Below are 16,381 nucleotides of genomic sequence, written 5' to 3'. Positions count from 1 at the left end.
AAATAGGAAAATGTCCAGTGTAATTTCTTTGAAACATTAGAAATAGCAAGAGGGAGAGGTAACAAGTTTAATACTTTCAGGTTATGAGTCCAAGGTCTATAAACTGCAGGGTGCTTTTTATTTAAATAAAGGACATCATGTTCTCTCTCTCACTGGAAGTGCTTATCTGGCCACCAGAACAAACTTTTATTTACCGAAAGTGCTAGGTTATGCCTTTTGTGCAGTTGTGCAAAATAATAATAATATTAATAAAAATAATCTCTCATTCTCTCAATAGATTTTCTCTGAACCAGTGCTTTTCATATTCAAAAGATCAAAATAGTGAAGGCCAAGTAACTCGTATCCACTTTTTTTTGGAATAGCCAGAACACTTTCTGGTCAAAATAGTCAAAAGAATCGTCTACCAACACATACCAGTTTGCACATGATGGTATGTATTAGTATTAACATACATAATGTAGTCACAAAATAGTGCAAACATCTGCAAAATAATTCCCGTTCCTTTCCTATTGCACTATCCACCAAGGTCTGTGCTTGGTAATCTCTTTACATCACAAAACTCTGAAATGAACACATATGCAAATGCTGGCTTCCCTCCTGCCCAGTCACCCACGATTCAATAAAGCTAAATGTGTACTGATTGTTACTGCAGATGTTGTTGCCTGTTTGAGGATTCAGGCAAACCAACAGTCCTCCTGGCAGCAGGTTGTTGTTGCTGTTGCTGTGACTGCATATGATGGTACTCTACGCTTTCTTCCTGTCGAGGGTAGGAAGGCAAGAGCAAAGAATCTGCCTGCTCACTGTGCAAAGGTCCTGCAGACTCTACCTATATGTGAAACAAATTTGGATGCCGTCAAATAATGGTTTAGCAGATCAAAAACAGTAGTTCTGTTAATTAATAATAATAATTTATTTGTACCCCACCCATCTGCCAATCTGGGCAGCTTCCAGCATATATAAAAACACAGTAAAACATTATACCTTAAAAAAAATATTCCCTATATAGGGCTGCCTTCAGATGTTTCCTAAATGTTTCATAATTCCTCATCTCCTTAACATGTGATGGGAGGACATTTCACAAGGTGGGCACCACTACTGAGAAGTGCCCTCTGTTTATATAAAAAAAACTTTACTATGGAACTGTTGCTGGTGCACTAAGATCAGTAGTTTGCAGAACACTTAAAATGAGGTTAGCTAAGTCAATGAATGAAGCTTGGTCCCATTTATGCCAAGGATTGCAAAGCTTGTATGTTTTTTGGATTTTATATTGTTAGAAAAAAAACAATTCTTGGGAAATGGCAATGGTCAAGTGGTGTGTGTGTGTGTGTGTGTGAGAGAGAGAGAGAGAGAGAGAGAGAGAGAGGTGGGTGTGTGGACTGTGTGTGTGAGAAAGAGTGAATGTGATGGTCCCTTTGTATATTTTTTTCTGGTACTGCAGAATGCTCCCTGTTGTCATGAACTCTTATGTTTGTGGAACATTGGTATTGTGTGATCTCTGCAATCAGGACCAGGAGGACATAGGTGACTTCCTGTAGCAAATGAGAGGTAGTCTGTGGAGGGAGGATGGGAAACAGCAATGACTGTACTCTCTCTAGTTTTGCGCCATGCCATGCCTCCATGGCTGCCATGTTGTGTTATACTGCACTCCCATAGCAGTCATTGTGTCCCGGGTCCATAGCAGGCCCATATTTTTGAAGTGTGGCCACTGGTCTGAAAAGGTTGGTGGCCCTTGATTTATGTGAACGAGAACTTTTTGATAAGCTCTAGTTGTCAGAAGTTTAGTCAATCACAAAATGCAAGTGGATTTTCCCTGCTCATTTTGTCCAATAATTGGGCTTCCTTTTCTGTCCTCCATTGGCAATGTTCATTAATTCCACTTTCTCTTTCAATGGTTTCATCACAATCATGTTTGTCATGGGCGCATATGAAAATACTTGCAGCACAATCCTAAGTATGTTTATTCAGAAATATGTCCCACTGAGTTCAATGGGGCTTAACTTAATTCAAAGTGAAGAAATTTAGGACTGTAGTAGTATTCAAATTTGTTATATAAACTGTCTTTGGCTGATGGCCTCTTACTGTCAACAGCCTTCTGTTGTGGGCATGTTTTGTATTCCTATAGTGGGTATATTTGGGCTTGTGCAATTATTTATTTATTCATTTATACCCCGCCTTTTCCCCAGAAGACCCTCCATTTTATCTTATTGCCACAGTTCATGTTTACCATTTTAGTGGGAGGCATGATGGCTGTTTGTTTTTTAAAAGGGAAGTTACTGGCCATAAAGCCAAAAGCAGTCAATGACAATACAATAATTATTCAGGGAGCTTTTGTGTTGCAAAAGGAAAAAACAAAAGGAACAAGGAAATTAGCAGGATCCATAAAACAAAAGGAAATACACCAGACACTCGCATTGTGCTAGAGTTAGATTTAGAACCTGGTGTCCCAATGCAAAGTTTCCAGCATAATTAAATGTGTCTGCTCCAGATCACATATTGACGTGCATAAAATGTGAGCAGATGTTTTCAATACACAGAAGCCACAATCTCCTGAAACCTAACTTCCTCGGTGATATTCCAAATGAGGAGCACCGTCAACTGGGAAATGTATCCAGAGCAGAGGATATTATTGACTGGGAGTCTGAGTTCCTCCATCATATTTAAAAGGCACATAGAATTATATAGACTTTAGAGTCAGCTGTGCTTCGGACTTATATTGGTAAGGAAACAGAATGGATAGAATATTCAGGTAGGATTTTAAGACATCCTTGGTAATATGCCAAGACACTCCAGTGTATTCTGGGCCTGAGTTGGGAGTCACTAAGAGTTTTGTATAGTGATTATTGGTTATGAGGCTCCATTTGTTAATGTTCAGTGGTCTAGCATCTGCTTTCTGTGCAGATGATCCCTGCCACCTGAAATCTTGGGGAGTCACAGAATACCGGTATACTGAGCTAGATGGACCAAAAGTCCAACCTCAGGCAGCGAGCTTCCTGTGTTCCTATTCCTGCCTATGGTTACTTTATTTGGGAACATGAGACCTAACATTAGACTGCAACATAGACAACTATGGACTAATTTACAGAGGGTATTTAAAGAAATAAAGCAAACAAAATGTTTGACACTGTGGACTCCGTTCATATGATATTAGAGCTGCACTACACCCCCCAAAAAATGTACGTCTAGAAGTGCTAGCTGTGGTTTGAGAACATTAATAAATCAGTTGGACATCTGATATAGATAACAACTGAAGAAATATTTTTGTTGTTTATGTACTTCCTGTGTTTTCATTGTGAGTTCTTGTATCTTTTTGTTTTTACATTCCTAATAAAAAAAAGTTTTATAAACAACCATGTCATATTTCTTCTGCCATTCTTAAAATAATGTGAGGGTCTTTTATTACTTTATGAATAACTACACAATTTAGTTATAACAAGCCTGTATGCCGCCCCTTCAGCTGGGAAAAAAACTTTCAGGGCGGCTTACCCATTTAGGTACTGTCAGTTCTGTTGCAGCCCACCTGAAGGTAGCATTGTTGCTGCTGTTGCTGATGCATAGGTTGCAAAGTTGGAGCCTGAGATGGCTGTGCTGCAGAGAACCCAGGATGCAACACTGCTTGTCCCATCAGCACTACAGCTGTACTGCTTCCAGAGGTTTGCTCTTCCAAACTTTGGAACGCTTGTAGGCTTTGAAAGTATCTATTCAAAGAAAAAGTCCTAAGTTTTGCAGCCAAGAATTTGTGACTAAAACACTGGTGTCATACTGCAATTTATTATGGACAACGGTTGGGAGAAATAGCAGGTGCAGCTGACTCGAGGACTGTGCAGATATGCCGACTGTTGAAAGATGCATTGAAAAAGCCAAGCACATTCATTACTACATATAACTCCTGGGCATATATATTGTGCATACCTAGTGGCATCTGGGAAGTGCAGAAGGCTGACCTGGGGTGGGGCAGTGTGGGAGAAGGAAGGAGCTGATCAGAGGCTGATGCAACTTAGCATTTTTGTTTTAGGTGCTGCTATTGAGGTGACCCAGAGGGTTGAGAATATGTGGAGGCATCTCTAGAAATGGTGAGTTTATGGGTTAAAACCAAAGAAGCAGCCATACGAGATAAATTAGAAATTTCTGATACAATATCAGCAAGATTATTTTTCAAGTAGCAGGCTGCAGATTTCCTTGATTGTAACACTTTCACCAAACCTGGTCCCTAGGGTTCTCCAGCTGGTATGACAGAACCCCAGTACATGATGGCAGGGCATTTTTCCAGCCAGAACTCACTGGAACTCAGTTCCGGCACCTCTCAGGTAGGTGCCATTGCCGTTCGAAGAGAACAAGGGTGCTGTTCATGGCGAGTTCTGGCACCTCTTTTTCTAGAAAAATAGCATTGCATGATGCACGAGAGAAACAATGTACTGGGGCAACTGGGATCTGAAAAACTGTGCAATTGCGGGAGCTTGGCAGTGGGCCAGAAAAGATATGGCAGGACAACATCTGGATTTTCAAAATATGGAGCCACCTTTATTCCATCTCTGACATAGACTGCTTAACCCAAGTACTACCTCTGGACCAGTTGCCATTCTACCACCTCCATCTAAGTGGCATTTCTCAGTATAGTTTCAAACCTTTCCTTCCTACCCCTGCCTCCAGTAACACGCTACATACTTAGCTTCGTGTCCAGTCACATCAACATCTGTTGTCTGCCTCGCATGGCAGGAACCAGGCATCATTGGCTGAATAGGCTGACTGAGTAACAGTCTAGGAAACAGGAAATTAAATAATGTCAGTGAAGAATGACACTAACCTGCAGATACTGAAAGGGTCGCAAGGATTTTTTACGTGTGAGGAAGTTGCATGCTCAGAAGCCAATAGAGTTAAATCTGCAGTAGGCTCCGGGATAGAGTGTAATTAGTTGTAGTAAAAAAAAGGGGGGGTAGCTCAGGAGTTATTATCAAATGTGGCAATTCTTATACAAGGAGTTTCATTCTTCTTACGATTGGAGCTACATACTGTGGTTGGCAAATAAAGATCACTGAAATTCCCTGTAGTAGATTATCTGCCACAGCGCTTGACTGTAACGTTTTCATGCTCTCAACCTGTGATGCGGTGGATGTTCCTGCCTCAAGTAACAGCCATCTTCTATGACAATCCTGCATTCTGATGATATCTAGGGAGCATTGGGCTATTAGAGCTTCCATTCAGTTTGCCAGTCCAGAACACAAAGTAGGCTTTACATGCTTTCTTCTGCTCCAGGTAGTTTGAAATGGCAGCTAACCTTGTGTGGAGATGTAAGGTCCCATCCCCCCGCTCCCATTCACATTATGTTTCCTACATGGACATGTTTTCTATTTCAAGCTACTTATATTTTCTTTGCATTTTCTTTCCAGGCACCAGTTTAAAAAGTTTTTCAAAACAGAACAAAGAAGTAAACAATATCTTTTTAAGGCAAATACATAGCGCTAACATCATTTAGAGAAAACAACACACAAGTCTGTTTGCTCCATCCCTATTCTGATACTGTTTTTAATATTGAATTTTACATTTCTGTAACCCAACCCTGGAACCTTGTGGTAAAGGGTGAGTATGAAATTGAATAAATAATAACAGCACCATATTCCTCTTTTTTTTCTTTCAAGCTTACTAATAATCTAGTGTTGTAACTTGATAAAATGGAGTATATTCTTAATGTTCAAGGTATAAACTAAGGCAAATTTAAATAGTGCCATTGTAAAAAATAGTATTTAATTCTTCAACTTTTTATTTTATTAAAAAAGCAGGTTACTACAATTATTTTACCTCAGTTGTCGATCATTACTGAAATCTGGAGTGCTCTGCTGGTGGCTGTTATCCTGTAGAATGGCATCAGGTGGAGCTCTGCTCAAAGACTGTGGGAGCACAGAGGCATTGCTAAACTGTGAGGTTAAGCTTCTGGAAGTTTGACAGCTATCCTGCATTCCTTGTGAGGCTCTTGCTGATTTATGATCCTAGAACAATTAAAAATAACAGGACCCACAGAAACAATAACCAAAAGCTTTGGGTATATTGTAAAAACACATAGAATTAAGTTGTGATAATTTTTTTGCCCAATTTGATCCAAATTTAGTTCATTCCGTCCTCTCATAAAGGTGTAATTATGTAAAGTGTGGCAATGAACGATAAGTAGGGAAATAAATTCATATTCACTGAATGTAGGTCTGGTAATTTACCCTTTTTAAAGTTTTTTTTTTTTTTTTACAAGAATGGTGATAGCTAGAACAAACACACAGATTCACACAAAGCTTACTGGAAAGAGTGAAAGGGCAGGCAATATTGCCGTAATACCTAAAGGCAAACAAGAACTACAAGAAATGCTGGAAGAACTAAATGAAGAATCAAAAGAGGTAGGACTGAAGATGAACCTAAGACTTAAAGTAATGTTTAAAGAAGAGAACATTTTTTCCACAAAAAGATCGATGTAAGACCATTGCAGGTCTGCTTACCTGGTTTGATAACACATTTTCTTCTCCTAACATTTGATGGTCTGTTGCTTGAGGAGCCGCAATCTGCCCTTGGAGACGAGGCCTCGGAGGCCTCAACATAACTTGCTGCTGAGACTCAACCGCTGGCTTCTCCTGAGGTTCTGGCTGCTGCATGCCGCTGAAATTCAGAGATGCTGTTGGCTGCTGTAAAAACATCTGGAAGAGAAAGGTGGTTCCTTTTTCAATTTCCTCGTTAGGCAAATCAATGGAAGAAATACATTCACAGTTCCAATTTCAAGATGTCATATCTTGACGCTTATAAATGTGTATCATTAGGGAGCTCAACTTGATCCAGGCCTCAGTTGCTGAAAATGCTTTTAATGCTAGAAGACTGTGTGAAGTTGCTTGTGAGTACACAGAGAGTCCATTTCCCACACAACTGCAAAAGCACAGCCACCTTTCACACATCTGGGGCTGTCAGAGAAGTTTCTACAGGGAATGTCGCATGTCAACTCTTTCCAAATCAAGCATTGGATAAGAATTGCTCAAATATTACGTGTGCGATGCACCTTAAACCAGCTGTGGAAGGACTGACACTGTTTAGAAAATCAAATCCACTATTCAGGAACAGAATAAATTCGTCATCCTATTCACTCAGAAACCTCTGGCATACATGTCTAATTCTTGCAAATATTTGAAGGTCAAACTGGACATTACAAGCGAACCCATGTTACTAAATTGCAATTAACACTTGGTTTCTGGGAGATGAGCTTTCGGAGGGAGCTAATAAGAGCAGAGAAGTGATGGCTGCTGGTGGTAAACTCTTCCCTGTCCCCAGTTTTTCTGCTTAATTGTTTTCTTCCACTTCCCTCTCCATGGGATTCCAGATGGGAAAATGTGTGTGAAACCCCATAGGGGAGAATAGTCATTATCAGGAAAGGGGTTAAGCGCACACACTTTTCTGCTAACATTATCCCCATCTCACCCCAAGCTAGACAAAGCTTCCACTGGAACTCTAGAATTCTACCAATAAGTAGTTTGGTTGTAATGTACAGCCTCCAACAATCATATCCTTATACTTTTTTCTGAAAATACAACTTCCTTTTGCCAGCTTTGAAAACAGGATGGATTGTGCCTCTTTCCAGAAAAACTTCAAGGTAATAGAACAAGAAAAATATAAAGCATGAGGCTTTAACTTGAGGAATTCTAGCTATCTAGCAACACACAAATGTTGAAAAACAAATAGAAATACAGAATATGAGAACCCATAGAAATGAAGCACGAGAGAGAGAGAGAGAGAGAGAGAGAGAGAGAGAGAGAGAGAGAGAAAGTTTGTGCAAAGACCCTAATACTAAGTGTGAGATTGTTGCCTCAGTACATCATGGGTAGGCAAACTAAGGCCCAGGGGCCAGATCCGGCCCGATTGCCTTCTAAATCCTGCCTGTGGACGGTCCAGGAATCAGCATGTTTTTACATGAGTACAATGTGTGCTTTTATTTAAAATGCACCTCTGAGTTATTTGTGGGGCATAGGAATTTGTTCATTTTTTTCCTCCAAAATATAATCTGGCTCCCCACAAGATCTGAGGGACAGTGGACCGGCCCCCAGCTGAAAAGGTTTGCTGCCCCCTGCGATGATCCCATGAGCTACAAACGTAATGTAAGTACACTGGAACCTCGGGTTTTGAGCATCTCGGAAGTTGAACATTTCGGCTTCTGAACGCCGAAAACCCGGAAGTAACTGCTTTGGTTTTCAAACAATTTTTGGAAGCGGAATGTGCCACACGGCTTCTGTTTTGAGTTTCCCTATTGTATTGAGGCTGCCGCTTTCAGTTTTCGAACGTTTCAGAAGTCGAACGGTCTTCCAGAACAGGTTACGTTCAAAAACCGAGGTTCCACTGTAATAGGAGTCATGCTTTTTAATTTCTGTACTGCAACAGATTGCCTCCAACCAATCATATGATAATGAGATTTCATTGTGATTTGCTTGTGGGGTGTTTATAAACCTTCCCATTACTCTCATTCATTCACTCCACACTTTTCAATGCATTTCCCAGTCACTCTCCTAACAGCAAACAGTCCATTGCTTTCTTTAAGTGCACTTGTTGCACTAACCCATGTCTATTGTGCAAGACTAAATGCACTTGAACCTCTCCTGCAAAAAACTGACAGTCAGGCACCTCAAGAGTGTTAGTGTCAAAACCTTTCTCCTCAGAAAATGTTTAATAGATTATTGTATTTTAACATTCTGTTGGAAGCCGCCCAGAGTGGCTGGGGAAACCCAGCCAGATGGGCGAGGTATAAATAATAAAAAAACTATTATTATTATTATTATTATTATTATTATTATTATTATTATTACACCACCAAAGTGCCAACACAGAAATTATTTCATTCATAGCAGCTTTGCCCAATATTCTTACCATCCTCTCATGACTGGACCACTAAAGAAGAACTGAAATACCACTGAATAGAAATGATCCCGCCCCCTCACCCCCTTCAACATCGTAAGCAAGTCTAAGTAGATAACACCACCGCAGAATCTCATGACTACTTTTACAGGGTGTCAAGACTTGAGAAGAGTATTACTAATCTCTTCTAATTGGCAGTCTCATTAGTATTCTCATGAAAGAAGCAAAAGACATGAAAGCACAACACCTCTTGCATCTAGAAACAGACAGCATCATATTAGGGAGACAACGGGAGAAAGCTGTTCTATAGAAACCACACATTTTAACCCATCTGCGTTGATCAAACCAGGAAGCTCTTATCAACAGCAATTATTTTTACAATGTATCGGAAGCAAGGATGCCACGCTAAATTTATAGCTATGAGACATTTATTTCAAAGATACCGTTTCTAACAAACTAGTGAAGGTGACATTTTCCCTGTAAGGCTCGGTTTTACCCATATTATTTCCTTTTAACAATATTGCCAGGCTGCTTTTCTGCTACATGCCAAATATAGCCCCTTAATTCGCTTTTTGTGGCCCCAGCAAGGTTCCGAAATTGGAAGTAAGCAAAATGCCCCTTGAAGAAGCAGGTGTGTAAGCTGGACTGCTGGATGCTGGAAACCCTCCTCTGTGCAGTGGCCTATGGTGCATCAAGATGATTTGAGCCTGGAATTCTGCTCAAGAATTCTGCTACTCACTGAATCAAGAGTAATTTGTCTGAAAAATATGTTCTCCCGCTAACCTGTATGTTGGAATCCTGCACGATGCACAGCTGCTCCTGGATTTTCTGCAGCTCTTCCTGCTGCCACTGAATATTGGCTTGCAGTATTCGTGTCCTCTGCTCAAGCTGGTCTTTGATCGTTTGGAACATGTTAAACTGGGATGAGAGCTGAAACAAGAAAACAAAGAGCAGAGTTACTTTTCTAGTAAGTACGGTAACTTTTGTTCCATGAGGTTGCTTTGCTGTATTTCTAAGAATATTGTTACCTGCATTATATTAATGCTCTTGCATAAGGAACGATGCATGCCCGAGACCTAGAAGCTGTAAGTAAAGCATTTTTAACTTACTTTGTAGTCTGTAGTGTTTCACTGAAAAAGTGGCAAAATGGGGGGTCAGCAGCTTCACGCAGCTGAATGGAATTAAAGAAGGTTTAATAACCTATTCCTATGCTTCATTAATATGCATAATGATGGGGTTTAATACTCTGCTACTGGGGCTCTGTTTTAAAAACAGGCACCAGCCATTTTTCTTTTGTTTTTAAACCACACACGGGGGTCTCTAGAGGATTAAATATAATTAATATATTCTCTTAACAATTCCCATCATTCGCAAGATAAGCACATACTGATTACTGGTGTTACAGCACTAATATCTCTTTGACCACAAGTGCAGTCCACCTGTGGTCAAAATAATACAAGAGTGTGAAAGGAGGAGGCTTCAGTAAACATTCCTTGATAGCTAGAAAAAAAGAGCCTGGGCAGAAGAGTTAGAGTACCTATCTCTGATAATGATAACCCCAGAGTGTGTGTGTGTGTGTGTGTGTGTGTGTGTGTACCTTCCCCTCCATACAAGTGTTTTGCCAATTTTTTTGATTGTCTCTAACTTCAGGGGAACCAGTGGCAGAGAGGACTTCCTAGACATAGAAAAGAAAAGGCCTTGATTCATCTAGACACTCCTGAGCAAGCTCAAGAGGGTCATGTCATGCCAGTATGAATGGAAAAGTTTTAGTTTGCTATGCCTCCCAATTCAATTAAGTGAAAACAAAAAATTGTTTTACTCTCACTAACTTAAAACCAATTTAAAGCTCCTGTTCTCCGTCAGTTTGGTACACACCTGTGTCCCAATCTATTTCATGGAACTTTTTTTAATGTTTCTGGAACTTTTTCCCCCCACCTTACCTGAGCAGCGGCAGGTTGGCTAGATCTCTGCAAGTCCTCCTGCATAGTAGGACTTCTTTGCAGGGAGGGAGACTCTGGGATGAGCTTTGTTCTTGTGGCTATAAAATAACATTAATTTACTAAATAACCATTTAGAACAGAGTTGTTAAAAGTTACTATTAAAGTATACAAAAAGGCTGGATCACTGGAATAATGCACCTGCTTTTGTCAACCTGCACCCTCTAGTTCTGGACTACAGCTCTTGCTGGAGCAGATGGGAGTTGATGTTGTAACTCGCTCTGAAATTGCACTCCAATAACTAGCAGGTAATAAATGTTTCAAATAAGACAAAGCCCTGTTGTGTTAGAATTATCCTTTCTGTTGGTCATGATCCACGTGTGCAGGCCTGCGTTACTCTTTCCATACCATTCCGGCTTATACTGGCAGTATAACAGTATAAAATTCTCAGTTTCAAAGTAGCACCTGCATAGAGACCACATCTGAAGGGCAGTATACAAATTTAATAAATAATAATAACTTACATGCTGTGTCAGGCAAGGATGTAGGCAAAGATTTGTGTGAGCCCTGAGAGGATACAGAAAGAGTCCGACTGGTGTTGAGGATTGACGTGCCTAATTCAAGTGCGTTAAAGTGCTGTTGAGGATCCAGTTCTGATCCACTGTCCTTAAAAAGCAAAGCAAACATCCTAAACGTTTTTGAAAGTTGCGAACTTACAAATGAGTTTGGTTATAAATCATTTGGGTTCATTGAGAGGGAGAGGTCTTTTTCGGTATTAGCTATGCGCAGCACAACCCTATAAACACACTTACTCAGAAGTTAAGCGCATTTGTGTTCGATGGGAACGACTCCCTAGAAATTCCCAGGGAGCTCAACTGTTCATTGGGGCAGAATACCGCCACCATGTTTCTCTTTTTCTGAAAGAATTGCACTGGCTGCCAATTAGCTGCCAGGCTAAATTGAAGGTGCTGTTACTGGTGTATAATGCCCTGTGCAGCTCAGAACAAGGATACATAAAAGATTGCCTCAACCTGTGCAGGACAGCATTGCATAGATGCAATTTCATCAGGTGGTCTGCTCCACACAATGTCTGAATCATGCCTTTAATGCGGCAGCACCTGGCCTTTGGAACTCCCTGCTGTTACATATCACCCAAGTGCCTTGTCTATTGTCTTTTCAGAGCCTACTGAAGACCTTCCTTTCCCCACAAGCCTTTTGTGTGGAGTTGCTTATCCAAATACAGTGGTACCTCGGGTTAAGAACTTAATTCGTTCTGGAGGTCTGTTCTTAACCTGAAACTGTTCTTAACCTGAAGCACCACTTTAGCTAATGGGGCCTCCCGCTGCCACTGTGCCGCTAGAGCACAATTTCTGTTCTTATCCTGAAGCAAAGTTCTTAACCTGAAGCGTTATTTCTGGGTTAGCAGAGTATGTAACCTGAAGCGTATGTAACCTAAAGCGTATGTAACCCGAGGTACCACTGTACTGGATTTGAACATAGCTGTCAACCTTCCTTTTTCTTGCATTGGGAAACGGCGATAGCTGTCAACCTTCCCTTTTTTTGCAGTGGGAAACGGCGCTGGAATAAGGGAATTTCCCGCAAAAAGGGGGGAAAGTTGACAGCTATGGATTTGAAACTGTTTTTAGTGTATCTTTTAGGATTTTATGTCTTCCTTGTTAATTGATTTGAGATCGTTTCATGTGAAGTGATTCATAAATTGTAATAATAATAATAATAATAATAATAATAATAATAATAATAATAATAATAATGTGTGTCTAGAATTGCAGTTTTAATTCCATGTATCATATGGTTAAAGTGCACCCATTTTTTACAGTCTTCAGTATGCAATGCAGTGTTTAATGTCACATCTAGCCTGGCCTTTTGTATCCACGTTTCTGAGCAACAGAAGCTTCAAGTAGTTTTCTGTAAGATACTCATAAAAGACTCAGTTATTAACTTCATTAAGCAGTGAAAATCACAAGAACTCAGTCCTTAGATGCAGCTACTGTATAATCTGCTTTAATAGGCAGGAAGCTATGTACCCAGGAATGAGCCCAGGCCAATCCCCAGAGAACTTCAAAAGAAATGATTCTTAATTCCTGGCTTATAATGCATCTGCCTTTCATTGCCTGCTTCTTCCTATATGCTCTAGTATCAAATTCACATATTCTTTCAATTTTATACTCAACTATGAGATTATGTGGGCAGGGGGTTTGCTTGTCTGTCACCTACCGTGATTGGTCCTTCAAAAATCAAGAGAGGTATGCATTTGCACAACTGCAGTAGCCTTCGTATTGACACAGGGATTGGAATTTTTTTTTGCGTAAGAACACCACATGCAACCAATCAAGAACACCCTCAACATAAATCAGGTGGAAAGTAGGCTTATCTGAGATTACTCATCACCTTATAAACTAAGGGACAGTGAACCTAGCAGGCAGTGACCATGGTGAGGAACAGGAAATGGAAGACATAAAGAAAACCCCAGGTTCATCTATATGGGACAATATTAGTGGTCAAATCAATACACATTATTACCATCTGAACACAGTAGCTAAAGTCACCATATGCATCCTACCCGTTACATTTAAAAAGTTATTCCCTGTCAGAGGCACGATTGTCCCAAAGGTCATAATGGATATCTCTTATTTTGCATGCTACCATTCCCTCATTTCTGCAATAGTATTCTGGAAAATAGAACTGGAATGTATTCCCAACCATGTCTTACATCATTACGTTAAGTTCACATAAAAATATAGAGACCTATACTACTTAAATAATGACAAGGTCAGTGATTACCGACATATGAGCTGAATAAAATAGAAAACAGAAAGAAAAACCTCTGAAAACAGCCATTTTAGCATACCTTTAGTACTGAAGAGATTATCTCTGAAGGTGCATTTTCCAAAATCATATTCCGTCGCCTTTCCACTCGAACATCTGCATAACTGAACATTATTATTTTCTGTGGAGATCTACATTCCATTCCACTATTCTGAAAGCACTATTAAATGCAACTGGAAGTTTATTACATGATTAACTCAAGAAATTATTTGCAGTTAAAATCCACAGGTCATATAATCCAAATCTGTATAATAATGTAATGGATTACATTTTATGTTTAGCTTCTGCCCATTTTTTACCCGTTTTTCAAAACAAAAAGAAAACATTATCTGTAATCATATAATTACTTGAGCCTAGGTTCCATGGCTTTACATATGATGCTCTTCATACGTACACGCAAAAAGTTCACGTGTACACGCAAAAAAAACCCCATGTATTTGCAACCTTGTATACAATTTTGGTACATGTTCTCAAGATAAGCCTTGTCCCTACCACACCCTAAGTACAGATTAGCAATAGTAGAAAGGCTTATGTATAATGCATGAAATCGTTCTACCTCCCAAATTAGCAGGTATACGATTGTAATCAGAGTATTTCTCTAGAGTCCAATTAGCATGCCAATACAGAATTAATGTTTGTAACAAAATATTGGGCTGTTTCCAACAAAGTCATATTGTCTGTACAAAGTCTTCTGCTTGCACAACTGAACTTTCCCTCTGTCTCCACTTCCCGCGTCCATCCTTGAATAGATTTGGAGGGTGCACAGGGGGGATAAAATCCAATTTTCAAGCAGAAGTCCTTGCATGAAAGGGACAATCTGGCTGGATAACAATTGATTGTATCGTAAAGCATATGCCTTATTTCCAGACAAGAGTGTTCATCAATGAAGCAAGCACCTCAGCAAGATGACCTCAGTCTAACTACAGTGGTACCTTGGTTCTCAAATTTAATCCATTCCAGAAGTCCGCTCGACTCCCGAAATGGTTCAAAAACCAAGACGCGGCTTCTGATTGGCTGCAGGAGCTTCCAGCACTCAATCGGAAGCCATGGAAGCCACATTGGACGTTTGGCTTCCGAAAAACATTCGCAAACCGAACAACCACGTGTTGGGGAGCCGATTTGTTTAAGCCGTTCAACTACCAAGGTACCACTGTACTCCCTGTGACCCATGAGTAGTTTTATTGCACTGCACCCAGCATGCTCAAAATCTTTAAGACTGCCCTTAAAAGTTAGATTAACTACCACAGAACCAAACTAGGGCCCTGATGAATTATACATATCCTCAAAGACTCCATTAGCACATGCAAGAAATGTTGTGGTGGCTGCATGTAATGCAACGGTATGCAGATATCTCCGTGGAGCAAGACATTTGTGCGACATTATCTTGCGTGGCGGCACTGGCAATGTTCACCTTTGCAGACTAAGAAAAAGATGAGGGTGGCATGCTACAGAGTTGGCCAATCAACACACTGGTCAGCTTCACACAGCCTTTGCCGTAGCAAGATTGTGTTATATATGCAGTCAGCTCACAAACATCTTCGTAAGTGAGATTTACAGCTAGCACAGTAGAAAGAATGAATTTATTCTTGCACTGAGCTCATTAAAAATTTCCCCTAGCTCATAACATATTGGATGTTCCTTTCCCATGTGACAGAACAACCACTGCTCCTTATTTTCCTATGTGCATCTCTTAACCAAGCTTTTATTTGCTCTTGTCCTGCAATGAAGACTCTACCGATCGGCACAACAGCAACGCCACTCAATTTCTCCATACCTCACAACCGTGTGGGTGCATACGATGAATTCTGGTTTGGAGTTCCACTGGTGATAGGTGATATAGTAATGTGTTTGCAGCCAGATCCACTGCTGTCCTTTGGTCAGAAACCGGTAGCAGCAAGACTTCCCTTTGCCAAACTGCATCACTATTTGTGGACACAAAAAAATGCACAGTGCATCAAAGAATTCAGGATCTGAAAAACATCCTTTCAAAAAATGATTTTAGCTGATCTACATGGAGCTTTCTTAAGAGGAGCTTCAGAAACTTCGTTTGGTACAGGAGACAGCAGCAAGAATGCATGTGGGAGCATATTTTCCATTGGTTACAATTACACTAGGTGCTAAAAAATGTACCATTTAGGGTGTGTGATTAAATCCTCCAAGATGCTGATCCGAGAAGAGAATTTTGCCACAAACTCTATAAAATGGATTCATTCCTAAATTATTCACAGGTATATTACCTGAGAATACTGAAGGATATTTGAAGAAATAAAAAGAGAATAGAATTTGGAATCCTGATAATTCACTTAAGAAGAAAGAGTTAAAGGGATTAAGGAATTTTAGTACTTCTGCAGTGGAAATTCCATTCTTGTACAGTAACAATGAGAGAGAAACAAACATACAAACAAAATACATATAAAATGTTCTGGTTAAAATGTGTTATATTTTGCTTGCTATGCTATATGTTATATTTTGCTTGCTATGCCAGCAAGTTTGGAAAACTCAGCAGTGGCCAGAGGATTGGAGAAGATCAGTCTACATCCCAATCCCAAAGAAGGGCAGTGCCAAAGAATGCTCCAACTACCGCACAATTGCACTCATTTCACACGCTAGCAAGGTTATGCTTAAAATTCTACAAGGCAGGCTTAAGCAGTATGTGGACCGAGAACTCCCAGAAGTGCAAGCTGGATTTCGAAGGGGCAGAGGAACCAGAGACCAAATTGCAAACATGCGCT

At 40.2% G+C, this 16,381-nt stretch overlaps 1 protein-coding gene across 2 annotated transcripts in view; it reads right to left on the bottom strand.

Moving 5' to 3' along the window:
• Positions 1–347: 347 nt before the first annotated feature.
• The window catches only part of NPAS2 (neuronal PAS domain protein 2), a 53,419-nt gene continuing 37,385 nt past the window's right edge, over positions 348–16,381 (bottom strand). Inside the window, exons 11-20 of one of the 2 annotated variants that reach the window (XM_033147597.1) lie at positions 15,424–15,571; positions 13,672–13,753; positions 11,327–11,468; positions 10,806–10,903; positions 9,649–9,795; positions 6,477–6,671; positions 5,794–5,981; positions 4,663–4,755; positions 3,518–3,695; positions 348–826 (exon numbers count right to left, since the gene is read on the bottom strand). In XM_033147597.1, coding sequence (XP_033003488.1) covers positions 644–826; positions 3,518–3,695; positions 4,663–4,755; positions 5,794–5,981; positions 6,477–6,671; positions 9,649–9,795; positions 10,806–10,903; positions 11,327–11,468; positions 13,672–13,753; positions 15,424–15,571 — 1,454 coding nt within the window. In that variant the 3' untranslated portion in view covers positions 348–643. Of the gene's footprint in view, positions 827–3,483; positions 3,696–4,662; positions 4,756–5,793; positions 5,982–6,476; positions 6,672–9,648; positions 9,796–10,805; positions 10,904–11,326; positions 11,469–13,671; positions 13,754–15,423; positions 15,572–16,381 lie in introns of both variants that reach the window. The other variant, XM_033147598.1, reaches the window with a different exon arrangement.

This window comes from Lacerta agilis, chromosome 4 (assembly GCF_009819535.1).
Source record: "Lacerta agilis isolate rLacAgi1 chromosome 4, rLacAgi1.pri, whole genome shotgun sequence".
Taxonomy (NCBI): domain Eukaryota; kingdom Metazoa; phylum Chordata; class Lepidosauria; order Squamata; family Lacertidae; genus Lacerta; species Lacerta agilis.
Note: the sequence above shows the minus strand (reverse complement) of the source record. Positions and strands in the feature narration are given on the sequence as shown.